Genomic DNA, 27,721 nt, shown 5'->3' with positions numbered 1-27,721 from the left:
ACCTACTGCTCCCTACCACATCCAGCAGCAAGCCAGGCTCCCATCAGCTTCCTCTGGACACCACTTTTCCCAAGGACTGGAAGACGCTAATCTCAGGTTTGTTACTGGGTGTCTTCTGTGTGCTTGCAACAGGAGATGGAGACGAAGTCGCAGGAGATCTAGGAGAGAGGTCAGAGACTATGTGAGCATCACAGGTGCTGACTGTGAGTTTCCAAGGTGAATGATCCAGCAAAAAGGGGCTGTGTAGGGACAGGTAAGTAGGGGGACTCCAGGCAACTATCAAAGGAAGGCTTTGCTTCAAAGACACTACAGAGAAGGATATGTTTAGCAAAGTTAAATCTTAACTCAATGGAATATTTATGGGTGTCCTTAAGAGGGAAAAGTCTCAGCCTTTGGGCATGTCCTTTATAACTTGACCATTGCTTCCTGACCACCAGCAGAGGAAACCAGTGACATGGCTATCACTTCTAAAAGGCAAAGAAGTTAACTTCTCAAACAACTGGACCAGGGTAGTTTCTTTGAAAAATAAGCTTGCATGGAACTAGATACCAATTCCCTCCAATGCAGAGCCTTCTGGGAGTGTGATTGGGTCAGACGGAATCTATAGACCAATCTGGAGGGAACTGCCCAAGAACAGTGATTAAGTCAGCATGGTATTGGTAGAAAGATGGACCAATGGATCAGTGGAACAAATTAGAGAGTCTAGAAATAGAATCAGAGGAGAAATAGCTTTTTGTGATCTTCTACATCCAAACAGGAAGCAAAACTCCCAAAACTTGACTCTTAATCACTAGGTTACTCTGCATTTTATAAGATCCTTTTAGTCATACAAGGTCTCTATTAAGATAGTCATATCCTCATTTTATGGATAGCCAAGAATTGGAGCTTGTCTAAACTAAATGGTAGTAGAACATCATCTGTGAGACGTTGAGAAACATTATTGAGAAAAAAACAGGAATATTCCTAAATCCCCGGATAGTACCCTTCCCCCAGAAAAGGACTCCTGTTACCCTCTATGCCCTAGCAACTAACCGAGAATGAGCTATTGAAGTCTGTCTCCTTCAACTGTAAGCTTCTTGAGAGCAGAGATTGACATCATGTAAGTTTTTCAGTCTCTATTGTTCAGCACAACACCTGGATATATTAGTTAGGCTTGTTGTGCTGTCATAGAGAATAAACCCTGAAATCTTAGTGGGTTAGCACATAAATATTTATGTCTTGCTCATATAAAATCAACTGATCTACTCCTGTCCAAATGGTGCTTCAGAGACCCAAGCTGCCTTTATTTTATAGCTATGTCTTCTGGGGAACAGGGCCTCCACATTGTTGTAGCAGAAGAAGAGAAAGATGAAGGGGCACACATCGGTTCTTAAATTCCTGGCCCAAGATTTGACACATGTCACTTCCGCCCCAACCCACTGGCCAGAATTAGTCATATAGCCCTGTCTATTTTTTAGCAACTGGGAAGGAAATGTCAGAGAACATATGATGAGTAGTAAACATCTCTGCCTTCCTGGCTGACAGTGTGTACTCAGTGAATCTTGTTGGATGAACTGATAAGTAAACATGACACAGGGTTTCAATGATGCTGTCACAGAACTGAAGCAACTTTCACCTCCAGAGCCTCAGACGAGAATGCACATGTCGTCAACATGGAGAGTAATGCACTTGGATCTACCATTTATTGATGACTACTCTACATAAGGCACTTGTGACGGCACAAGAACTTGACACGGACTGTGGTGTTTAGTCCTCATGTGGGCCCTATGGGATAGGCCTTAATATTCTTCTTTCACAAACAACTTTGTCATGGAACCATGGTGAGCAAGTAGCAGAGCTGAGGCTTGAGCCCCCGTGGGCCAAGTTTCAAAGCTTATGAGAGTCTATCTTCTCGACTCCATGGACTCCTTCCGCTATGAATGCCTTTCGGAACATCATGAGCAACTGAAAGCAATGGCCTTCAGAAATCCAGTCCAGAGTCATTGCCCTAGTGAGAGTGCTAGGAGGAAGGCAAAGAGAGACAGGGCCATTCCATAGCTGGTTTTCCCCATTTCCAATGGCCTTGTCCTTTCTCATCTCTCTCCTGCTACCTCCTCCCAGGGACTACCACCATCAGACAGAAATGTGCCTCCAACACCTCAAGTCCATGGTGAAAAGAGTAGAGGTCAAAGCTCATTGTAATCATTTGTGTAGTTTCTGAGATCTGTCTGTTTTGCACCCTCCATCCTGTTTGAGCAAATGAAGAGGTGAGAGCAGTGATCTCCATCCGGGACACGTTTCCCGATAGCCTAGATTGTGTGGGAACTGTGGCCAAGCCCACTTTATGCAGCTCTCCCAACCCTGCAAGACAGAGACCTGAATGTCTCCTAAGGCACCACTAACACTCTACAGCAGCTCCACTATAGCCACGGCAAGTCAAAAGGATTCCTGGTCAGACTTTGTTCTTTTCATTGTGTGAGCATAGGTAATTCACCTGGATCCTCTGGGTTTTAATTTTTTCATCTATAAAATGGAATTGTTGTACATCTACTCTCTGATCATGATCTCACTGGGTTATTGTGAGCATCCAATGGAATAGTATATGTAAGAATAGTAAGTGCGTTTAGATTGCTAAGACTGCTTAACTGCTTAACTCGTTATTGTTTATGACCAGCTAAATAATGAAATTTTCTTTTCTTTTCTTTTCTTTTGCAATTTTCTTACTTGAATTGCATCTTGTTGAGGGGAGGGAGCAAAGCTACATATGCCCATGGCATTTAAATGCCAACTCTCTCACTCTATAAACCACACTTGGCTGTAAACATTTGCTTCTCTTCATGATGTTTAAGCTCCAGGCTATGGAAGTCAGAACATTACCACATGAGTGATGTTGGGTAAAGTATTAACTAAGTAATCTCTCTGAGCTTCTGGTCTCTCATCAGTGAAACGGGAATAACATTTGTGTTTGGGAATTATCGTAAGGGGTGAAATACTAACGCACATAAAACAATCTATATAGTGCATGACATCATGAAGCACGTGATAAACGGTTGCAATTTGATCGACATTTTATTATCAAGGAGCCATCATGCTGTCTCCAAGGGTCTTTGTGTAATCAAATGATCCCACTGCTTAACAGAATTAGAAAATCCCCAACCTTTCAAAACACCTTATGAGCACTTGGATCAATGTCTCCCCGTGTGCTCTCAACAGTCTCCAACACCCCATAGAAAGCACACAACTTACAACATGGCTGTGCTCCAAAACTCTACTTGGAAGTCATTTGTTTGGGACTCAACACATATTTTCCCACAGAAAGAATGCTATTAAAATAGTGGTTGGATTCCCAGGTCACTGGAAATACCCACTTGATTTGCAAAGTAGCAGAAAATGGGCATATTTGCAATGCAAATGAGTATAAAGCAATGCTGTTGCATTGCTAGTCATTGGCCAAAACCGAAAACTAACAATATTATGTAATAGATAGTTTCTTTTATTTTTCATAAATGATGGCAATAAGGAAAGCAGGCTTACTTAGAGAAAGAAGAGGGTGTTTTCAAAGGTTATGAAGGCTCTTTATTTGGTCTAATGTGACTTCAAAAATTTTAAACTTTTTAAAAAATTTTTTAAATCTTTATTTTTTGAAAGAGAAAGAGACAGAGATTGAGTGAGGGAGGGGCAGAGAGAGAGGGAGACACAGAATCCAAAGTAGGCTCCGGGCTCTAAGCTGTCAGCACAGAGCCTGACGTGGGGCTTGAACTCACGAACCACGAGATCATGACCTGAGCCAAAGTTCGATGCTTAACTGACTAAGCCATCCAGGTGCCCCAAACTGTTTTGTTCGTGATCCAAGGGACTATGTAGCACTAATCTTATCAACCATGATGGAGTTATTTTTGGTTTGCAAACAGAAAAGGCAAGGAAATGGGAAAGATCAGGGAAAGGGAAGAAGTGAGAAAGATTCCCTGGGGAAAAAAAAAATCAGCCAGTGGTCTGGATACACTGAGCAAGGAGGAAGAGGTATACATATGGAGTAAGATAGATATTACTAAGTAGCTATGATAGCTATTTAGAAGAACAGCTTCTAAAAAGAGAGGTGTCAAGGCTGAGAGGCAAGAGGGAAGGAAGGCTGTGAGTACCCAGCTACTTGGTGTTAGGAAACAGCCTAATGATGGGCTCATTCCATCCTGTACTTCACTGCTATGAAGTACATGGTGAACTAGAATGTTAACAGCCACATCTAAACCAGGTCTTTGCATGTAAGGGCCAGGGAAGCACAGGATGTGAAAACCCCAAGGACCTCAGCCCAACCTTTAATTTCTGGTGCCTTCAAAGCTGGTAGAGATTAAACGGGAACATATGAAAACCTACAGCTTTCAAATGAGGAACTGAGGCCCAGGGAGAGGAAGTAACTTGCTGGCAATCATATCACTAGTAAGTGTCAGTAACCTCCCCAAAGCAGGCCGCCTCTCAGTCTGCTGCAGCCACTAGTTCCCTGACCTGGCCACTAGTCTGATTTGTGCTACACCTCGAACTTCAGCTCTTTCGGGCCGCTGTGGGCTAACCAAGCCGGGGCAGAAGGAGTACAGGAGGAACTGGAACGATCCAGGGTAGATCAATCTCTGGAAGGCTTAGGTCTAGGCTGAGAAGCTAGTTCTCAAATAAGAAGTGAATTCCAGGTACCACTACCAGACTATCCGGAAGGGACTGCAAGGGCACTGAGCGCGGATAGGAGACCTAGGTTGTTTTTCAATTCTGCTCTGGTATGAGCTTGCTCACATTTCTTCCTCCCTCTGAAGTCCCTCTCCACTCTGATTGTCTTCTAATCCTCACCAGGCAGGATCTGTGGTCCTTGTGGCCTGGGGAGGTGGGCCAGTGAGTCGCTAATGTCACAATAGCTCAGACCCCTTCCAGGTCATGGTGGCCATTTTTTGTTTTGCTCTGTTCCGTTTTTTGCAATAATCATCTCTCCTCTTCAGCCCACCACCCCGCAACCACTCCTATTAGCTTGTTTTCCTTTTCAGTGATTAAACTTCTCCTGGCCTGTAGTCGTGCTCCACCATGGGGAGTAGGATGTTTGGGCCACCGTGGCCTGGAAGGGGTCCTGCGTCCTCACTCATACTGTGTGAGGGCTCAGGAGAAAGGCCAGAACTGATCCCAGGCTGACAGAAACAACTAGGCTGGCCCCGTGTCCCCTCACTCCTACGCAGATGTAAGTCTTGGTTCCTTAGGCCACTCCAGGGTTAGGGACACTCTGATATCTGACCAGATATTTCTAGAATTCCAACTCCTATACCCTGACCTTTCTGCCCCATTTGGAGGACTCCCTGGGGACTCATGTGCCTCAGTTACTGGCATTGTCCTCACTGTGGCCCCAGCCCTGCGCTCCCCTCCCAGGGCTGCCGTTGCTATGGTGATGGCTGTAGGCTTTGCAGCCACTCTCCTTGAGGCTGTCACTTCATATACAGTGATTAAAGCACTTTCAGCCAACCTTGACTGGTATAATCTCTCAGGCAAGGTGCCCAAAGTGTAGCCTTGATGCTATCTCTACCATTCCAATGAAAAACTTGGCTTAAGTTCTGGCTTGGGGACCAAGCCAGAGGGTCTTGAAGGACACCACCTTTCAGCATCAAGCACTTGCACCTGGAGCTGGGCCCTCAGAGGCAGACTTGGCTTCCCTTATATCTCAATGACCTGCCCTGTGAGTTCCGCCCTGAGATCTCTTAAAGAACACCTAGGGGTTTCTCACACAAATAGAAGCTCCGATATCCCAGATTCCTCAAGTGACATCAACATGTATTATGAATCATTTAAAATCTTCAAAGAAAGACAACTTGTTTATCTAGCCTAATTGCATTAGATCAAATGGCAAATTATCTGCCTTGAAACGCCTACTGGTTATAGTCTATGTCATTCTTTCTTCCCCCATCAGGGAAAGCTGTTTGAACTTCGAGTCATTAGCAACGGGTACCACTGAATGTCCTTGCTTTTATATTTGCGCTTTCTTATCACTCATATGCTAGTTGTACTTCGCCATTTTCTACCAAGAGACAAAAAGCCTGAAGAAATTACATGAACTACAAGGAGCTAAGGTTCTTGGTCAGTGCACCAAAGACTTTTACCCTCTTTATGCTTCCTCTGCTTTCTCTTCCTCTTGGGCAGTTGGGATAGGGGAGAAAAGAAGAAAAGATAATGCAGCAGAGATCAAATAAAATGGGAATACAAGAAAACCATTAGATAACCTGGATCCTCGCTTGAATTCCTGGTGGCTTTAAGTCTGGTATTGATCAAACGGAGATACATAAAAACATGGAGTGCTAAGTCTTTCTTCCAAATTTGGGGAAAGTTTTGAACAATGAAGTTGTCCTTCTGTTCAACTACAGGCCTTATATTGGACCTCTAATAAAAATAATGGGCTCAGTACTTTACTAAGCTGTAAAAAATTTCACCCTACAAAATTATTGTAAATTCAATAAAACAAGTAATTTATGTGAACCAACTATTTTGCCCGGCACCATGAAAGCAAAAAAGGAGAATGTCTATCCTTAGGGGCTACCGGAAGGCACGACTCCGACCCTTCCCTTGTCATAATTTACTGCCTAATCTTTCAGAACTTATTCCATATCCAAGGCCTCATTCTCTTCAAATGCAAAATGAAGACACTAATACCTTCTCTGTCTACTTCACAAGGAAGTAGAAAGAAAATAGTAGAAAAAGAAACAGCAAACAGAAATGTGATAACAAAGTGTTTGGTATCTATAAAGATGCTGCCTTATTTCTTTCTTTCCAAGCAGCTTCCAGATGCTTTCATCCCCACTATTCCAGGCAAGTAATTCTGAGTGAGTCTAAGCCACTTCTCTTGGATTAGACTCAAGTGTTGTTGGGGTTTTATGCTAGAAAGCTGCAGAAGAGCATTTCTGTGAGTGTGTAATATATAGAATATGGAGAATTTGTTGAGACATCAGGAGTAGAAACCTGGTGGAGAATTCTCATCCAACAAGGCAGAGAAAGGACAGACAGGGGAATGTTAAATTCAAGTAATGAACATTCATGAACAGCAACTCACTGTCACATACTATCCTAATGCCTGGGGATTCAAAGCATGTTGGTGGGGGGAGGGGGTCCCAATCCAGTGATTCGCTAGGAAGACTCATAGGACATAACATGTAGCTGAAGCTATGATTAATTACAGAGAAGGAATGAGAAGCAAAACTAGCAAAGGGAAAAGGCTCATGGGGCAAAATCTAGAGGGAAACAGGTGTAAGCTTGCAAGAGTCTGCTCTCAGTGGCATTACACAGGATGCACTTAATTCCTCCAGCCGTGAGTTGTGACAACATGCGTGAAGCATTGACCACCAGGGAGGCTCATTTTAGAGACTCATTGCCCAAGGCTTTTTGTTGGGGGCTGGTCATATTGACATTCTCTGCCAAACTCATGCCAAAACTCTAAACTCTCAGAGAGAAAGCAGATGTTCAGCATAAACCATGTTGTTTGTACAGTTTAGACACAGTGAGCCATGCCATTCTTATCAGGGAGTACTGGGAACCTTCTTGAAATCCAAGTTCCCAGACTCTAACCAAGGTCTAACTTTGCAAGCAGGCTTTTCGAGGGATAGCATTCTGGAGCCTGTTATGTTAACTCTTTTGTGCACAGAGAGGTTTAAATCAGTGATCACAATACAGATGGATAAATACAATGATTAATTCATTTGGCCAAAGTCACTGAGACTTTGAAGGGTCAGACAGGGATGAGATAAATTAGATGTGGTTCCTGTGCTTTGTCAAACTCAACTCAGCACCTCAACAACACCCTGCCCACCCACTGACAAAGTGTATTGCTTATAAAAAGCTCTATGGCTGTGCTCCAAATTCCTGCTGCTATCCTCCCCATCCGGAACCCACTGCACATCCCAGGGGCTTTGTTTCTGCCTGCCATAACTTCTTTCTGCTTAGCCCCTTGGGTAGATGTTTGGGGCTACTTCTCTGTTTGACTTGACTAGATTCTGGTGTGGCCCTGGATGCCTTCCAGCCAGTTCTGTCCCATCCCTGCCCCCACCAAGATCTCCAACACTCCATATTTCATCTGGCCTCCTTGGCCCCTTGTCCACTAGAGGAACCACTCCATTCATGTTTGAAGCCCTAGCTCCTGGGGGCAATCCCTATCCCTCAGTCAATGATTTAAAAGTCATTCCATTTCTACTCACAGACTTTTTTGGTTAATTTTTACCCCACTGCCAGCTGCCAAGGAGATGCCCAGGACTATGAAGTACAGATTTCTCAGCCTTTCCTACTGGAATCCTCTTATGAAGGAGCCCCACATGCTGTCTCTGACCGCAACCAGGGCCTTTAGCATCTCTGCAGCTAGACTTACCCCTGTCCTTGCCCCTACTAGAGGGATTTATCCTCAAACTCTACCTTCTTTCCTCTTTTAGGGGAGTGAGGGGTTTATCAGAAGCACCGGGTTCCAGGTCTGCTGCAGATTGGGGGTCACATAGGTTGAGTGCAGGTCACATAGTTGTTTTCTTGGTCTCAAAGCGAACATGTTCGGTGACCCAGCCAAGGAGTCAAAAACAGTCAGCTTTCTCCCTGATGTCAAGCAGAGCCCCAAGCAATTAGTTCACCCAGAGATGCCTGGGAACTCCCAGGTGATAGTTATCAGTTCAGCCCCAATTTCCCCAGCCTGATGGATCTCCTCCCCCAAAGGCACAGAGGTAGGAAAGAGCCCTTGGGCAAGTTCAGGAAATGTTCATAGTGACTCAACTGACAAGGAAAAGCCACATAGAGATGAAGTTGGTGAGAGTTAGGAGCTGGTCCAAGAAAGCTGTGAACGGCATCATAGGGGCACTTGATCAGACTCGTGTTTCAGAAAGATCCCAGAAGCTGGAGGGAGACAAGATAGACAGTGAATCTGGAGGCTAGGAGACAAAGATAAGAAGCTTTTGTAATAATCTTACAAGAAATGGCAAGGCCTCAACTGGACCTGAGGTGGCGGATGTAGAGACGAGGGGACAGACGTGAGGGATATTTAGAAAGCCAGACAATCAGCAGCTGGGAATGGGGGTGGTAGAATGGAAGCAGTGGGGTCGGCAACTTTGGCAGTTACCCTCATTGAAAGAAGGAATCCAAGGGAGTTAATGTTGAATCCAAATAGCACCAGGCCATACAGAGCCCCCCACATTCACCCTGTCCTCTATTTCTGACATATTCTGACTGGGTCTTTGTTTGGTTTTGGATTTTCTTCTGAAGGTCCAGAAATGCCTTTGGCATGTTTGACAGACTTTCAGGCTTTTGCCCGGGAGCGTCTGCCCAAGTCAACTTGGGATTTTATTGAAGGCGGAGCAGATGACAGCTTCACGCGGGATGACAACATCGCAGCCTTTAAAAGGTCTGGTCTTCTGTATCCTTTCTATTTTTAAGTTCATGTGCACCAGTTGAGAGGTCCTTGGAACATAGTAGCCCTGCTTTTTGCCTGCAGAGGACACAAAGTACTCAAGATATATTCATTTTGGGCTTTGCCAGAGGCTAATTTTTTTTTTTTTTTTTTTTTTTTTTTTTTTTTGGTGGGGAGTGGGCAGGTGGTTGGGAAGAGAATGGATGGAGAAAAAACTTATCTTAGTGGCTCTGCAGAACTAGCGTGAGTCACCCTCCCTCTATCCCAGCAACTCTGCCACCTGACAAGATAGGACAAGAGTCCAGGGTCCCCAGTTACCTGGGCCCGGAGGAGAAGCTGGCTGGGTAAGCCTAAATCTCCTGAGTTCCTAAACTTCTGGCTGGAAGGAGAGACTGTACATCGAGAAATATGTCCATGGGACATATGGACACCCAGAGAGTCTTAGGGGTGGAAGGAGGTTGATTTCAAGGGAAAAGAACTGGGCTGGAACAGCAGCAGGCAGAACACGGGGCAGCAACGAGCCCACAGGCCACATTGGGCCCACCACCTAATTTTGGATGGTCCACAAGCTAAGAATTTTTGTTTCCCATCTTTAAATGGTTGAAAAAAATTGAAAGAAGAATGATAATTTGTGACATGTAAAAATTATATGAAATTCAAATTTCGGGGTTTATAAAGTTTTATTAGCACCAACCATTTAAATTACATTTGTCATCGACGTATTGGCTACAGCTGCTTTTGCATCACAACAGCAGAGCTGAATAACTGTGACAGATGCATGGTCCACAAAACCCAAAATACTTACTATCTGGCCCTTTACAGAAAAAGTTTGCTGACCCCTGTAGTAGAGAGGTAAGGAGGAAACTGAAAAATGGGATACAAGGTGAACGCAATGTTCTGTATTTTCATACTTGTTTAGTACTACCTTTAGGCCCCTTCCTTGCTTTATCTCATTTTGCTTCTGTGAGACAATGATGAAATTTGGATTACTACTTCATTTCACGAAGTAACACAAGTTTGTACAACCAGTATTTCTAGCAAACCTTTCTACATTTGTGTATGATATTTTGTGAAAAACAAGCATTTTTGGACCCTGAGGCTAAGTATCTACTGGACTTAAAAGTGTGTTTTATATATTTATGATTTATGAATTTCCCCGCCTTCTTCTAAAGAAGTAGTCAAGTCAAATCTTCAAATGAATTAGCCTCTAGCAAAAAACAAAAACAAACAAAACAAAACAAAACCTCCGCCATGATCATGCTCTGGGATTTGTCCTCCTTCGGTGACCTTTTCTTACTTTATAGAGGCTTGTTTGTAACCCATGAGGGAAGATCCTCGAACTCCTTCCTGCTTATTCTTTTCCTTTCTAATTCTTGCTAGGTATGGTAAATCAACCAAAGCATCCAAGTGTGAGAGTCTGCTCAGACAGACAAAACTCAAAGGCACAGACCTGTGCCAGAGCAAGGTCAGAGGCAATATGAACCATAGGTGCACTGGGGGTTTAGAGAAAGTGGGGTTAAGGTGGGCCAGGGTGTTGGGAAAGGCTTTCTGAAGGAAAGTTGGTCTATGTGGCCTAATGAGCCCACTGACCCCCCACCCCCAGAGGTTTCTTGGGTCCCAGTCTGGTGTATTCCTGCATGGGAATCTGGAGGCCCGGCACCAGGCAGCACCTGCACATAACACCACCAACAGAAAACTCTTTGTGCTAAGCACAGAATCCGCCTCCGTCCCCGGTACCTGAAAAATGTGGTAAACGTGGACACCCGGACCACAATCCAAGGGGAGGAAATCACTGCCCCCATTTGCATCTCACCCACGGGTTTCCACTGCCTCGTCTGGCCGGATGGAGAAATGAGCACAGCCAGAGGTATGAACCAACCACACCTTGAGGCTCCCTTCCCTGGGGGCCCCAAAGCACGCAAGTGTCCTTCAGGGCAGTAGCAGGATTTCTCTTAGAAGGAGTTCAGGGACAGCAATCTGGCCACAATTAAGGAGTGTGTGGGAAAAAGGATGCTTAACGCTATGTTTGTATAACATTTCACCTAAGAGTGAGAAAACATCCATTTCCATAATAATGGGTGGTTAGAGAGGGGGCTAAGGATAAATGGATGTGGAAATCGAGCAAGCCATCCTTCAAAGGAGGGGTCCAGGCCACCGTAGTCTGTGGGGAAAGGGGTTCTCAGTGTGACTTCAAAGACAGGGCTCTCTCTGGCCTCTCGTGGGTCAGGGCTGGAGCTGAATGGTCTCTGGATTTAGGATGAGGAGGGATTCATGGCATGATGTCCTAACAAAGGCCCTGACAGGTGTTCCTGCCCCAATGTTGTGCTTCCCTTCTCATTGACTGATTTCATCATCTTATATGACAAAAAGGCTTTTATTGGGTGTGTCTTCTTCTTAGGAGCCCCTTATTCTCTTCTCTCATCCCTCTCTGCCAAAGAGAGAGAGAAAGAGAGAGAAGAGAAGGAAGAAGGGAGGTGAGAGGCTAAAAATAGTCTTATGACTCCCTTTATAATCTTTACTATAGGCCAAATCTAGGAAATAATTTATTTGCAGGTTGCCCAGGGCCTCTCTGGGATCTTTTCCTTTGACTCTGTGATAGAGGAAGTAATGAATCCAAGGATTCTAGAGTCGCAAATGACATCTGTCTGGTTAGGAACCCAGTCTGGCCAGGCTGAAATACGAATGTCCCACAGGACAATGACTACTTTCCCAAATGTTCATGCTTGAACGTGTGGTGTTGTTTTTAGAGTGGGGCAAAAGAATGGGATATCTCCTGTTGACATTAAGGATTGAAAATATCAAACCTTTTTTATAAAGTTATTTATTTATTTATTTACTCACTCATCTATTTTGAAGGGAAGAGAGGGACAGAGTGAAGGAAAGAGAATCCCAAGCAGGCTTCGAGTCGTTAGCACAAAGTCCAATGTGGGGCTCGAACTCACCAACCGTGAGATCGTGACCTGAGCTGAAATCAAGAGTTGGCCGCTGAACCGACTTGAGCCACCCAGGTGCCCCAAAATATTAAATCTTGATTAGGCCAGATTCTCTGCCCATGGGCTGCTGAATGGTAGTGACATTAACCTGCTGGAGAATCCTACTGAAAACAATGATTAAAGTAGGAAATGAGAAATATGTCGCAGTGTCAACATCACTGTCACCACCACCCTCGCCAACCTCGTTATCACTAACATATGTACAGCACATCACTTAGTAATTTTAAGAATGCTTCCATATCTAGTATCTTGTTTAATATCCCAACAACTCTGTAGGAGAGGTAGTAGTAGCCCCCCCTCCCCCATTTTACAGACAAAGAAAATGAGACCCAAGGCCACACAACTAAGAAGGGGAGGAGTCGGCATTTTTCTAACTCAGATAGCATGCTTTTCCCAGGACAAAGCTCAGCCTTCTCCACTGGAATTACATTTCCTCACCCTTGGTTCCCTTCTGTTTCCTTAACAAGTTCACAAGCAGCCCATTCTCCCATCTGAAAGCTGTAGCAGGTCCAACATGGTTCTGGGGACTAAGTGACACCTCCAGCTGGAAATAACAACCATGGACAACAGGGTTTGGAAGACGGGTTATACAGCAGGGGACCCAGACAGGATTGGGCCTCCTAGCTTGATCTAAGGCCCCCTCTCCCTCCTGCCCTAGCGGGAAGCAGAATGAAGTCAAGCTTTACCTTCACTGTCAGGACAAGCTGGTCAGAGCGGCACAGACTCGGAGGGCTTCTGAGCCCCTTCCAGAATCCTGCCCTCCCACCTGAGCTGTACTGTTTGCTTTGCAGCGGCCCAAGCAGCCGGGGTCTGCTACATCACCAGCACATTTGCCACCTGTGCCCTGGAGGACATTGCTGCTACTGCCCCCAGGGGCCTCCGGTGGTTCCAACTCTACGTGCATCCAGACCGGCAGCTCAGCAAACAGCTGGTCCAGAGGGTGGAATCCCTGGGTTTCAGAGCTCTGGTCATCACTGTGGATGTGCCCAAACTGGGCAACAGGCGACATGACATCCGAAACCAACTGGACTTAAAGCTGAACTTACTGCTCAAAGACCTTCACTCACCTAAGGAGGTAGGAAAGATACCAGATCCGACGGGCAGGCATTACAGGAGGCAGATTTCCTCTTCTCCTTCCTCCCTTCTCTCTTTCCACGAAAGTTCATGGAATGCCTGCTCTTGCCAGACGCTGCAGATGCCACGTTTCCTGCTGTCCAAGGCTTCCAGGCGAACAGAACGTAACACACAATGTCCTCACTGCTGGCGCTATCCACTTGTCACCAGAAAGAAGTGTTCAGGCCAGGGCTGGGCGCTAAGAAATAGGAAAGCATTGGAAAGGATTTCTTCATGGCATAGGAGAGTAAATTAAATAAGTTCTTCCTACATTTTCTACTTTATGGGACACTTAGAAAATGACAACTTGGGGGACGCCTGGGTGGCTCAGTTAGTTGAGTGTCTGATTTTGGCTCAGGTCATGATCTCAGGGTCCATGAGTTGGAGCCCCGCATAGGACTCTGTGCCGACAGCTCAGAGCCTGGAGCCTGGGGCCTGCTTCGGATTCTGTCTCTCTCTCTCTCTCTCTCTCTCTCTCTCTCTGTCCCTCTCCCTCTCACACTCCGTCTCTCTCTCTCAAAAATAAATAAACATTAACAATTAAAAAAAAGAAAATGATAATTTTGGATGACACATTTAAGTTAACTAACCCCCTGAAGAGGCTGCTCATAGACAGGGTGACTGGCCCATGGAGTGTAGTCAGCCCAGGCCCCACCCTGCTGCCTTAAGAACTGAGGGTCAGAATCTCTCTACACCTGGAACTCATTCCTGGAGCTGCAAAAGCACACTTGTTTGGAATCTCTGAAATAGGTGACTACAAAGGCCACTTCCCCATTAAAACCCTACAGTCAGGGGGACCTGGGTGGCTCAGTCAATTAAGCATCCGATTTTTGGTTTCAACTCAGATTGTGACCTCATGGTTCATGGGTTCAAGCCCCACATTTGGCTGTGTACTGATAGTGTGGAGCCTGCTTGGGATTCTCTCTCTCTCTCTCTCTCTCTCTCTCTCTCTCTCTCTCTTTCTCAAGAATAAATAAATAAACATTTTTTAAAAAATCCTAGTCAGATGCAACGGAGTGCCCCAGAAACAGAAAATCATGGGAACATTGGAATGCCTTGGCTGCATCAGCAATAATGATACCGGCCTTTTCAGCTAGTGAATGGCTGTGATACACAGCCAAGTGAGTTAACAGTTCTACTCATTCACCACAAATTAGCCTTGGATTTTCTGGAATCCTTATATCAGATCCCAGAGACACATTGGGATTGATGGGTATGTTATTCACATGGTAAGCCAAGGTTAAATATGAGGTAGTATCTGACTTAGGATTATTGAAGTATTTCTTAGCGCTTATAACCTTGTGCCTATCTCAAACATAACATGCTACACAGGCCTAGACGTGCCTTTGGTTATCCACCTCATGACTATATTCTAAGTTCCTTTAAAGTAGGGATTATGTCTTATTTGCCTTTGTATCTGCAGATCCCGGCATAGTTATTGAGCAGGGACACAATTAAGGGTTAATGAATAAGCAGTTGAAATAGCAGTTCTTTTGCACAAAGTTTGTTAGGAAAAGGAGCCGGAAGTGTTGTTGATTCTGTGGCTCCTCTTTTAAGGCTCATGAAAGGTGGCTATCCAACTGTCTCATTTTGGAATGGATCAAATAGTCTTAAAGGAGCTCAGGTCTAAGTTCTCTTTTCTTGGGGCGCTTGGGTGGCTCAGTCGGTTGAGCGTCCGACTTCGGCTCAGGTCATGATCTCACGGTCTGTGAGTTCGAGCCCCGCGTCAGGCTCTGTGCTGACAGCTCAGAGCCTGGAGCCTGCTTAGGATTCTGTGTCTCCCTCTTTCTGCCCCTCCCCCATGCTCGCTCGCTCTCTCTCCCTCTCTCTCTCAAAAAAAAAATTAAAAAAACCCAAAGCTCTCATTTCTTCCCCACAGAGAACGTCAATGCCTTATTTCCAGATGTCCCCCATTGACTCATCCATCTGCTGGAATGACCTCTCCTGGCTTCAGAGCATAACTCGATTGCCCATTATCCTTAAAGGGATCTTGACAAAAGAGGACGCAGAGTTAGCCGTGAAGCACAACATCCATGGCATCATTGTTTCCAACCATGGTGGAAGGCAGCTAGATGACGTTCTTGCTTCTGTAAGTAGGGTAACTTCAGAGGCGTGTGTGTGTGTGTGTGTGTGTGTGTGTGCATGCGTGCCCACAGGAAGGTACCCTGTGGAGTTTGGCCTACGCTCTCGTCTCCCTTACTAGGTATCCGCATATACCTGTGAATTGCAAGGACTTTTCATCATTAACAGCCTACTGTGTACCAGGTTCTTTTTCCAAACTTCACATACGACATCTCTAAATCTCACAATGGTCCTACAAGAATAGGATCATTATCACTCTTTTACAGATGGGGATCCTGCAGCTTAGGGATGTTGAGTAACTTATCCAAGATCACACAGTTAATTAGTGGTTAACTGTCAATAGGAGAGACGTTCCAAAGGCGCTGAGGTTTCCTACCTTCTGGAAGAAGTGTTCAGTCAAAGACCGCCTGTGTGCATGGAGTATAAGGACATATTTTCTCATGTCACACATCCTGGGAAGGAACACTGCCTCACTTAAACTAATAAATAACCATCTTTCACAGTAAAACTAAAAAGTGCCATACGAACCCTCTTCTAAAAATCTGTGACAGTCTGTAATTCCCCCCCTTTCTTTTGAATGTACGCCCATTACGGAGGAAAAGGAGGCAGGCAGAGAAAGAATCTTTAAATGGGAATGAATTGTTGATTTACTTTCATGGACATATATCACTTATATTTTTCAAGAGATTCTTCTATTCCTACTTGATTTATTTTAAGAAAGGGAAGTGGGTTTTTTTTCTCTCTTTCAGGCCTTTTTATTATGTAAATAAAACATGTTCACTGCAGCTAAATTATAAAATATACATATGCAAAAAGAAAAAGATAAAAATCACCCCTAATTTCATCACTCTCATTAGCAACAATATTTTGGTAATGGTTTTCATCTACTTCTTAAGGCAAAGATGACATCTTGGGTTTAAAAAGCTACATACGGTTTTGTAATTTTTCTCTTTTCACTTACCGATGTGTTAAGAGCATCACTTCAGTTCAATATATATGTTTCTCTCAGTTTTAATGGTATAGAGTAGGAATGGGCAATTTATACAACCAACAGCCTATGGTCGAACATCCGACGACTTCCAAGCTTTCACTATTTTAAACAACAGCATCAAACACTGTCCTTAAATCTTTAGCACTCTCTCAGTCTTGAAGATGAATTCCGGGAGATGTAGAAGGTTCATTAGCCAATCCGTACGTTTCAAGGCTTGTGAAGCTTGGAGGTTTCAGGTGCCAATCACTTGCCCCTTCTTCCTTTCCAAGGGAGAACCCTCCAGGTTCTCATTGAGAGAGAACAGACACAGAATGGCAAGCCCACATGGAGAGCAAGGGGCACCGTGTGCCGTGCCTCTCCGTAAGAGCTGATTGAAGGGAATAGTCGGGCCTCCTACTTCTCATCCCAAATCTTGACCTATGACCCTTGGAGAAAGTAGATCTGCAGAGCACATGCTAGCTCTCTCACCCAATTCCTGTAAGAATGCCCACAGGTTTCCTGCCACACATCCAGGAACCGGCAGAACAGGCTGCAAAAGATTATAGCAGGTCCTGGGCAGTCACAATCGTGTCTATAGATAGGAACAGAAAGCAAGAAAGAGCCCATCACCAGCAAGCAGCAAATAGAGTCGAACGTTCACCCTTGAAATAACTCTAATAAAACACGATGCAGTAGGCTCTCTCTCATGAATCATTTAAGCCACTCTTGCTTCCTTGGGGAGGACTGAGTAATACGTGGTGCAAGAGGCTACACTTCTCACTGCACCTTTCACTGCACTTCCTCAAGAGAGAATGCCTGTTCGTAAAGGCAGGAGCCAGAGAGAGAATTTCTCCTTCCCCATCATGCTGATCCACATGTCCTTCTCCCAAGACATCTGACTGAACAACCAAAACCAAGGTCATCGGGGGCCAGTGCCGAGATTAGTGTGAAGCTAGTGAAGTACCCACTTCTGGCTCAAAATTTGAGAGGGTGCCAGAAAAGCTTAGTAAGATAAATAATAGTTTAATGCACTATTTAAAAAATTTAAATTAATGCCCAATAATCCATGGTGAATAAAATATCAACATTTTTGTTAATGTTTATTTTTGACAGAGAGAGATAGAGACAGAGACAGAGAGTGAGCAGGGGAGGGGCAAGAGAGAGAGGGAGACACAGAATCTGAAGCAGGCTCCAGGCTCCGAGCTGTCAGCACAGAGCCCGACATGGGGCTCGAATCCATGCACCATGAGACCATGACCTGAGCCCAAGTCGGACGCTCAACCGACTGAGCCACCCAGGTGTCCCTAAAATATCAACATTTTAAATAAAGATAGGATCTGTCTTTGTATTTGCATAACCTACCTCCACTCATCTCACCGCTGGCCTGGCCCCAGATCCAGTAAATTTTATTTATAAAAACAAGCACACACGCGCACACACACACACACACCCGCTGCCCTTCAGCTCACAGGTCAAAGTTTGCCATTTGATTTTTTAAATATTGCATTCAAATGTTATTTATCTGAGTGTTTGGGCACACTTAAGTTTTGTGCCTGAGGCCAGTGCCTCACTGTGAGGGGTATGACTCTTTGAAGTTCCCATTTCTAGAAGGTTCCATATCTAACACTCCTTGTATTTCTTCCTGAGACCTGGGAAAAGGGTAAGCTAGCTGTAGCCAGAAGGCTGTAATGAATGTCCTATCATGACCTATTGAAAGTAACTCTAAAGCAATACTGTATCCGAGGCTCAAATTCACTCCTTTGTTCTCAAATTCTTTCAGCTCCATTGTCCAATACGGCTCATTGGAAGAGTTTGCACAGATACATTTATCTCTTTTTCACAACATCATAGGAATATTCCAAACAATACCACACTGGGGCTATAAAAATACCCCTTATTTGGACATGCATTCTTGCCAGTTAGCACATGTAAGTCTAAAATGTATTCAGTTCAGGGCATCTGGGTGGCTCAGTCGGTTAAGCGTCCAACTTTGGCTCAGGTCATGATCTCACAGTCCGTGAGTTCGAGCCCCACGTCGGGCTCTGTGCTGACAGCTCGGAGCCTGGAACCTGCTTCGGATTCTGTGTCTCCCTCTCTCTCTCTGCCCCTCCCCTGCTCATGCTCTGTCTCTCTCTGTCTCAAAAATAAATAAAAACATTAAATAAATTTTTTTAAAAATAAAATGTATTCAGTTCTTCTCCACTTGTAAACTAGAGTACAAAGTCCTTTCCTCCCTGATTTCATATTCTGTTCAGTCTAGGCCAAAGGATCGCATAGAGGTAGAATTCCCACTGATTCCTTTGGCAGCAGAAGTCCCCCGGGCGTCCACTTTCTCCTCCTCTCCAGTTGTCCCTTCAAGAGGCACAGAACAGGAGCCCAGAGGCAGTTCCAGAACGCTGTCCTCAAGGACCCTCCTCCCAGACTCTCCCATCACCCCTCCTCTTAGACGTAGAGGCGCTGAGGGGTGCAGCCCGGTCTGGGGCACCATGGGTCGGTGAGGCCGGGGACTGAGGAGGCAAGGTGGGAGACAAAGTCTGGGGAGAAGCCAGGCCAAGTGATAAGCTGCTTTAGTTTTGCCTTTCCGTACTTCTACAGTACTGCTACTTTTCCATCCCCACCCCCCATGTCTCCGATAACCCACACGGGAGCCAGGAACAAGTTGTTCATGTGTGGTGTGCAGGGAACAAGGCATAGCCCAGTTACACAAGACAGCCTGGGGTCCAGACACTTGGGCCAAGGCTGGTCACATTCTCTTTGCCCACGACACCCACTGGCTTAGTGATGGAGAACACTCCTGCCTGTGCCACCCTAGAAACAGAGAAGGTAGAAGAAAATCAAAAGTCAAAACGTCCTTTAGAAACAAGAACAGGAAAGGGACGCCTGGGTGGCTCAGGCGTTTAAACGTCTGACTTCAACTCAGGTCATGATCTCACGGTTCATGGGTTTGAGCTCTGCGATGGGCTCGCTGCTGTTGGTACAGAGCCTGCTTTGGATCTTCTGTCCCTCTCTCTCTCTGCCCCTCCTCTGCCTCACACATACTCTCTCTCTCAAAATAAATAAACATTAAAAAAAAAAAAAGAATATTAAACTGAACGCCATAAATGGAAATGTCTCCTTTAGGATGTGAAGAGGAACCAAGAGTTTCTTCCAAGCTACAGACAGCTGAACGAGTCAGAGAGGAGCTGTGCTCTGTCAGGGCAGAAAATGGCAAGAAGGAGAGCCTGTAGGAAGTCCCCGGGGCTTGGGGACACAGCTGCACTGCTCTGGGAGGGGAGGGGAAGCACAGCTGGGGCATGGGAAGGGAAGACACTGGTAGACCTCACCCACACTTGGACTTCCTGTTCCTAAGCCACGGTGAGGGGCCATCTCTGTCCCATGACCCCCAAGAGTGAAAATGGAACTCCCTCCAGCCCTGCATGTCTCTTTTTTCAGATTGATGCCTTGGCAGAAGTGGTGGCTGCTGTGAAAGGGAAAATGGAAGTGTACCTGGATGGTGGGATCCGAACTGGCAACGATGTGCTCAAGGCTCTGGCCCTTGGGGCTAAGTGTGTGTTTCTGGGGAGACCAATCCTGTGGGGTCTTGCCTACAAGGTGAGAGTGGCAAAGTGAGACCCAGCCAGAAGATACTGGGCTTCTTGTTTGTTTCCACACTTTCCTGTGGTTTGCCCTCCAAGCTTAGCCGTTTCTCAAGGTGCCACAGATTTCTGAGGGCCCGTCCCCCCTTGCCTGGATCCCCATGCCTCCTCTGCCACAGGGTACACATTCTCAGGCGCTCTCACCCCATCTTTTCCTCTTTGCTGCCCCGTATTCCCAGCATAGTTCCAATTCCGCAGACATCCCTGTTCTGCAACCCCCCCAGCTGTGAGCACACCCAGACCTGATACTCAGCCCATGGTCAGAATGTTCCTTCACGCTTCTTTTTGTGTCCCCCCCCCCCCCGCCCTCATTCTTGGGAGCAGGGTGAAGATGGTGTTAAGGAAGTTTTGAACATTATAAAAAACGAGTTCCACACTTCCATGGCCCTCACAGGTAAGTTTTTACAATTATTTTTGTTGTTGTTATTGTTGTTTACTTATTTATTTTCAATTTATGCCCAAATTAGTTAGCATATAGTGCTACCATAATGATGTCAGGAGTAGATTCCAGTGATTCATCCCCTGTGTAAAACACCCAGTGCTCACCCCCACAAGTGTCCTCCCTAATGCCCCTTACCCATTTACCCCATCCTCCCACCCACATCCCCTCCAACAACCCTCAGTTTGTTCTCTGTATTTAAGAGTCTCTTCTGCTTTGTCCCCCTCCCTGTTTTTATATTATTTTTGCTTCTCTTCTTTATGTTCATCTGTTTTGTATCTTAAATTTCACATATGAGTGAAGTCATATGATATTTGTCTTTCTCTGACTGACTTATTTCACTTAGCATAATACCCTCTAGCTTCATCCACGTTGTTGCAAACAGCAATCATTCTTTTTGATTGCCGAGTAATGCTCCATTGTGTGTGTGTGTGTGTGTATATATATATATATATATATATATACCACATCTTCTTTATCCGTTCATCCGTCAATGGACATTTGGGTTCTTTCCATACTTTGGCTATTGCTGATAGTGCTGCTATAAACATTGGGGTGCATGTGTCCCTTTGAAACAGCATACCCATATCCTTTGGGTAAATACCTTGTAGTGCAATTTCTGGGTCGTAGGGTAGTTCTATTTTTAGCTTTTTGAGGAACCTCCATACTGTTTTCCAGAGTGGCTGCACCAGTTTGCATTCCCACCAGCAGTGCAAAAGAGATCCTCTTTCTCTGCATCCTCGCCAACATCTGCTGTTGCCTGAGTTGTTCATGTTAGCCATTCTGACAGGTGTGAGGTGGTATCTCATTATGGTTTTGATTTGTATTTCTCTGATGGTGAGTGATGTTGACTCTGTTTTTATGTGTCTGTTAGCCATCTGGATGTCTTCTTTGAAGAAGTGTCTATTTGTGTCTTTTGCCCATTTCTTCACTGGATTATTCGTTTTTTGGGTGTTGAGTTGATAAGTTCTTTATAGATTTTGGATACCAACCCTTTATCTGATATGCCTTTTGCAAATATCTTCTCCCATTCCGTTGGTTGCCTTTTAGTTTTGCTGATGGTTTCCTTCGCTGTGCAGAAGCTTTTTATTTTGATGAGGTCCCAATAGTTCATTTTTGCTTTTGTTTTTCTTGCCTCTGGAGACATGTTGAGTAAGAAGTTGCTGCGGCCAAGGTCAAAGAGGTTTTTGCTTTCTTTCTCCTCTAGGAGTTTGATGGCTTCCTGTCTTACGTTTTGGTCCTTCATTCATTGTGAGTTTATTTTTGTGTATGGTGTAAGAAAGTGGTCCAAGTTCATTTTTCCACATGTCGCTGTCCGGTTTTCCCAGGACCACTTGCTGAAGAGACTGTCTTTATTCCATCAGATATTCTTTCCTACTTTGTCAAAGATCAGTTGGCCATAGGTTTGTGGGTCTATTTCTGTGTTCTCTAGTCTGTTCCATGATCTAAGTGTCTGTTTTTGTGCCCAAACTTTTACAATTCTTTTCCTGATTTGGAGCGGAAGGCATGAGGGCTACGGAACAGGCACCTTCTGGCTTAGCTTTCCCTGGCCCGGTGGCCACCCAAAAGAGAGAGAAAGGAAGAGATGTTCCAAAGATGGAGCACAAATGCAGAACGTGATACCTTTGCTACAAAAGCAGATGCAATTTCGGGTTATGGGAAAGAGGGTCCCATTATACTCTGGCCTGTTCAGGTCACATCAGGCTTGTTGGATGTGTTTCTGTGAATCATCTTTTAAGTAATATTCATGGACTGTGAGGAGTTGAGAAATTATGTCCAGGAGGAGGCATGGAGGAACTGGGGAGATAGATACAACAGGAGGAGAGGAGGGAGGAGAGGGAGAAGTGTCATCCTGTGTGACCACAGCTGGACAAACGTGAACGTCTCGAAGTTACATGCGGGTGGATTTCACTCAAAAACGAAGTTATTGTAAAGCAGCGCTCATAGAAATGTACAAGTTTTTAGCAGAGCCTGGGATCCCAGTGACCTATAAAATAGTAGTTTTTAAACTAAGATGATGACTGCTGTCTTGAGAAAGATTTGGTTTGGAGTTTTTAGTTTATTTCTTTCTAGTTGGCACAAGATGGCAAGGTGGGTATTGCAGGTAGTTAGTGCTGGGGCACTAGAGGTGCTAAATGTCCTAAAATGCCTGGAACAGTCTCACAGAAGAGAACCACCTACCCAGTGCCAACGGCCAATGGCTCTGTCTTTGATTACCTGTGTCTGCTAAGGAAACAATCAATCAAGAGCTCTGATATGAAATCAAGACCATTTTCTTTCATTAACTTGTTACCATAAGTGTTACGGAGCATCTGTTGTGTGCCAGGCACAAGGCAAGGCATCCAGGCTCTTCTCAAGTCTGGTTTTGGTCTGATATTTAGACAAGTGTCTTGCCCTCGAGCAAGACAAGTTGTATTAGTAGTGCCCATTGGGGCTGCAGACTCAACCTTTTGGGCTTGAATGATACAAATTAGAAAACTTAGATCAGCATTAACGCCAGCACCAGCCTCCTTTCCGCTGAGCAGATTAATTCAAGAAAAAAAATTCAGCTTTGAACCAGAACCATACTATTCAAAGCCTATGAAGATAAGTCAGTATATGACACGGGGTCCCCAAGATCCCTCCTCATGGGCATGAGCCCATGAGGCACGAGTGTGAATAGATATCATATTGGTGTGTTTTGCCCCTGGGACGGAAGGGGGTGAAAGATGGGAAGACCCATGAGCTTCTACAGATTCTGGGAGGTTGAAATGACTTCCACTGCTCCCCCCAATTTTTTTTCCATCCTTGCCAATGATGCCTGATCTTCTTTTAACAGAAAGAAGCCTGTTGGGGGGGATTCACAATAACAAACCTCTTCTATTCTGCCCAAAGTTTACACTTCACAATCACTGGGCTAGAAATGGTGGCTGGAAAATCTTCTGAAATGGAGTGGAGAGCACCCTTTTTTAAAGGGGGCAAAGAAAGACACCAAACTGTGAGCACGTTTATGGCAGACAGTTTATACTCCCCTCCTTCTAACTGTTCCGCAATGAGAATGTATGGTTTTAAGTGTAGATACAGAAAAATTAGTAATCGCAACCAAATGTGGCACAGGGAAGAAGGAAGAAGAGAAAGAATAAGAAACTGAGGCAGAAGGGCTTCCATTGGCATCCTCTGCATAAGAGTCCCTCCCCCAGAGAAGACCCCCAGACTAGTCCCCGGGGTGAAGGGATCTTGGGCAGGGATTTTGGTAGAACTCACTAAAATGCAAAATCACAGCGTAAACCCCCTTAGATTCTGTCACCCCCTAGCCCTTCCACACACAATGTGCGTTAAGACACCTGACACAAAACCAGCACTCAGGAGGGATCAGTTAATATGATTTCTCTCTCCCAATTCCCCTGGAGATGTGCGATATTTTCCCTTATGACCCTGTAACATACAGTCTTGGAAGGAGAACCCTATTTACTGATAGCAAAATAAGTTTAAGAGTCATGCTTTTTTGGGGTACCTGGGTGGCTCAGTCAGCTAGGCGTCCAACTTCGGCTCAGGCCATGATCTCGCATTTCGTGAGTTTGAGTCCCGCCTGGGGCTCTGTGCTGACAGCTCAGAGCCTGGAGGCTTTTTCAGATTCTGTGTCTCCCTCTCTCTCTCTGCCACTCTCCCCCTTGCTCTCACTCTCTCTCTCTCTCAAAAATAAATAACTATAAAAAAATTTTTTTAGGTCATGTTTTTCTCACCGTGAGACCAATTGCTGAAATTATCTTACAGAAAGGTTAGAACCAGGACCGGTCTTGGAAAATGTCCACATATAAATCACACCAACACGAGGCTGCACAGACCTCACTAAGGCCTCGTCCTTCACAAGGGGACGAGGCTGAATTAAAAAGTCTATGAACCTTCTTGAGGTTTATTGTTTGTCATTACCCACTCCAGGTTAAAGTAGCCAGAAACATTTTAGTGTAAATAGCCTCCTAATTTGCAGTAATGAAAAAGCAGGAAAAAGTTATAAATATGCATTCTCTCCCCACCTTTCATGGAGTCTCTGCCAAGTGCAGGGCGGTGCCCTTGGTACTGCATGAGACCCAGAACCCAATCTGAGGAGAGTTGAATAAGTACAGAAGCATTACCAAAGCTTGTGTGTCCAACTGTCTCAAAATGCAATCACAGCATAACTCTGAGGCAACTATTGAGACATTTTTACATCGTTTGCATATGATTTTTATTACAATACGTACCGGCGATTCTGTTTTGGCATCTCTGTGCTCCTTGAGTAGGTCTGCCTGCTGTGGACACCCACTATCCTCTGCTCTGGGGAAACCCAAAGCTCTTAAGACCACTGTCCATCCTCAGGAGAGCCGCCTCTGGCACCGAGGTCCTGCTTCTGCCGTATGAGTTCAGTTTGTGGCTTATTTATGTATCCCATGCCTGACACTTCTGTCCACTACAATCAACCCAGGCGTGAAACCCAACTTTTTCCTATGTTTCCTTTTTTAGGGGGGAAAAAGGCCTTTCATGGGTGATATTTTGGTGAGTGATACATTATGCTAAAGCTGTGTTTTGAGAGGTGAGGGTACACACATCGCCCATGTGGAAACAACTTAAATTAATCACTGCACATCCCGGCCTTCAAGTCCTTCCGCCTCATCATCACCAGAGATTTCCCTTCTACTCAAGGCCACGACTCCCCGGTCTGTACCAACACGTTACCCTCTCTTCCTCCCCGCTCCTCGTGCTTCTTGTCTGATGTCACTGTCTTCACTCACTTCCTGTGTCTAATCTCATCTACAGTTCTAATTTTGCATTTTAATGAAGCTCCTCCACTAAAGAAGTACGTTTCATCTTGCAGAGCTTTCCCTTGGAAGGCAACTGCTGTATGAAATAGTCATCCCATCTCTTATTTCTGACTCATACTTTTCCCTGACAGATACTTCCTATATCCATGAGCCTTATCGGCACTCAGATAAAGGTCAAGTGTATCTACGGCCCATATGAATTGATTTTTTAAATACTAAAATGGTGTTTACATATTTTTACTGTGGCATTTTGACATGGCTGTGTTGAAAGAGGACACGGGCACAGGCTCACAAAATAATTCTCAAGGCAATCAGAATAACATTACTCATCCAGTATCTTCATCTACCTTTTTTTTTAAATTTTTTCTTTTTATTTTACAGAGGGAGAGAGAGCATGAGCAGGGGAGAGAGCAAGAATCTTAAGCAGATTCCATGCTCAGTGTGGAGCCCCACACGGGGCTCAATCCCACAACCCTGGGATCACTACCTGAGTCGAAACCAAGAGTTGGATGCTCACCCGACTGAGCCACCCAGGTGCCCCATAGAGAAATAAGCTTTTTAACTGCTTTGTTCTTTTAGGTTGCCAGTCAGTTGCAGAGATCAATCAGGACATGATCCAGTTCTCCAGGCTGTAAAGGAAGAAGGCCAATGAGCAGACTGCTGAGGTTGCCCACAGAGAGAAGACAAACTCACAGCATGGTGTGCAATGCCTTCCTGCCTTGCCCCTATCCTACCCAGAGGCTCATCCCCTGCACCTTCAACCACTCCACCCCTTGTACTTCAGGCCCCAGACCCCTCCTCTTCCTCAAAGGTGACACGCTCTCCTTTACCTCACTGTTTGTTATATGCTCTTGCCTGAACTCCTCCTCTGAAAGAAAAAAACCTTAAAAACATGGGCCAATAATGACTGAAATGGCTAGCAGATTTCTTTTTTTTTTGAGTATCCTATATAACTCCATGAACCAACTATGTAAATTGACACTCTGTACAGAAGAGCTATATGTATAAAATGTTCTCCCACAAAAATCCTACTCCTGTGTGTAGATAATAGGGAAATCATACAGGTAAAAACCTAGGCTTTGGAGCCACACAGGCCTGGATTTAACAGTCAGGACTGGTACTGACCAGCTCTGCAATGGGAAAGTTTTTTCAATCTCTCTACCTAGCCGGCGAGGTCAAGTGAAAGAAATGAGATAACGTATGTCAACCTTACAGTGCAATGCTTAGCACCCAGTAGAAGTTTAGGAAATGGTAGCTTTTATTGTTTGGCAAATTTCTATTCATCTTTCAAAACCTTGCACAAATGTCACCTATCCTTACTATGGGCTACTTTCTAGGTATTTCTTCCTATTGTACTTCGCACATTCTGCTATTACAACACCTATTATAATACGATATGTTTGTTTAGTTAGTTAGTTAGTTGCATGTCTTTTTCCACAAGTAGATTGTACATGGCTCCAGGCAAGAAGCTGTACACTTGATACTGGGTTTGGCATTTGGCAGAATCTTGATGAATACCTGTAAGATAGATGGATGGATGGATGGATATGTGGGTAGACAGATGGATGGGTGGACAGACTAAAGATAAATGGATGAAAGGAGAGATGAAAAAAATGAATAGATACCCTCTCAGTGTAACCCCTACACCAGTAGTCAGCTAAAATAGCCTCCTAAAGCAGGGGCACCTCACTAAGATCTGACATTGTAGACTTCAAGAAAGTTAGGGATGGAAATCAACGTTGTAAATAAATAGCCCCCAGACTCATTTCTCTGTGGTCTCGCTCCTTTTTTACATTCTGTTCTCTATCCAACAACCAAAGAGATTGTTTTTCAAGTACAAGCAAATCCTCTGTCTCACTTGTTCAAAGCTTTTCTGTGGCTTCCCATTTCATTTAGTGGAAATGCAAACTGATCCCCAGCTCTTCCTTGGGCACTGCATGTCTGGTTCTTGCAGACCCTTCCAGCACTCTACCCTTTGCTCACCATGCCCCAGCCATACTGTCTCCCTCTTATTCCTTAAACAAGCAAAACTCTTCCCTGCCTCTGGACTTTCACACTTACTCTTCCCTCTGCATAAAATATCCTTCCCCATCCTCTTCCCATGGCTGTATCTTTCTTGACATTTAGATCTCAGCTTAAATATCACCCCTCCCCCATGAGGTGAGACTTCCATGACTATCCTATCTAGAGCAAGCTCCATTTGACCCATGCCACCCTGGCTTCCCCTTCTCAGCACTCACTGCAATCTGCCATTAACTTATTCTTTGTTTGTGTGTTTACTGTTCATCTGTAGCAGCACAGGGACTTGGATCCATCTTGCTCACCACGACATTCCCAGAGC

The 27,721-nt window shown here is 44.9% G+C and overlaps 1 protein-coding gene across 1 annotated transcript; it reads left to right on the top strand.

Moving 5' to 3' along the window:
- Nucleotides 1-27,145, top strand: HAO2 (hydroxyacid oxidase 2). Its single transcript, XM_060621539.3, has 8 exons — nucleotides 1-96; nucleotides 9,226-9,364; nucleotides 11,086-11,237; nucleotides 13,155-13,438; nucleotides 15,356-15,565; nucleotides 19,961-20,119; nucleotides 20,488-20,557; nucleotides 25,960-27,145. The coding sequence occupies exons 2-8, from the start codon at nucleotides 9,234-9,236 to the stop codon at nucleotides 26,013-26,015; spliced, it is 1,062 nt and encodes a 353-aa protein (XP_060477522.1). The 5' UTR covers nucleotides 1-96; nucleotides 9,226-9,233; the 3' UTR covers nucleotides 26,016-27,145.
- The last annotated feature ends 576 nt before the right edge of the window (nucleotides 27,146-27,721 follow it).

Source organism: Panthera onca, chromosome C1 (assembly GCF_046562875.1).
Source record: "Panthera onca isolate mPanOnc1 chromosome C1, mPanOnc1 haplotype 2, whole genome shotgun sequence".
Lineage (NCBI taxonomy): Eukaryota > Metazoa > Chordata > Mammalia > Carnivora > Felidae > Panthera > Panthera onca.
The sequence above is the reverse complement of the archived record's forward strand: the minus strand, read 5'-3'. Positions and strand labels throughout refer to the sequence as shown.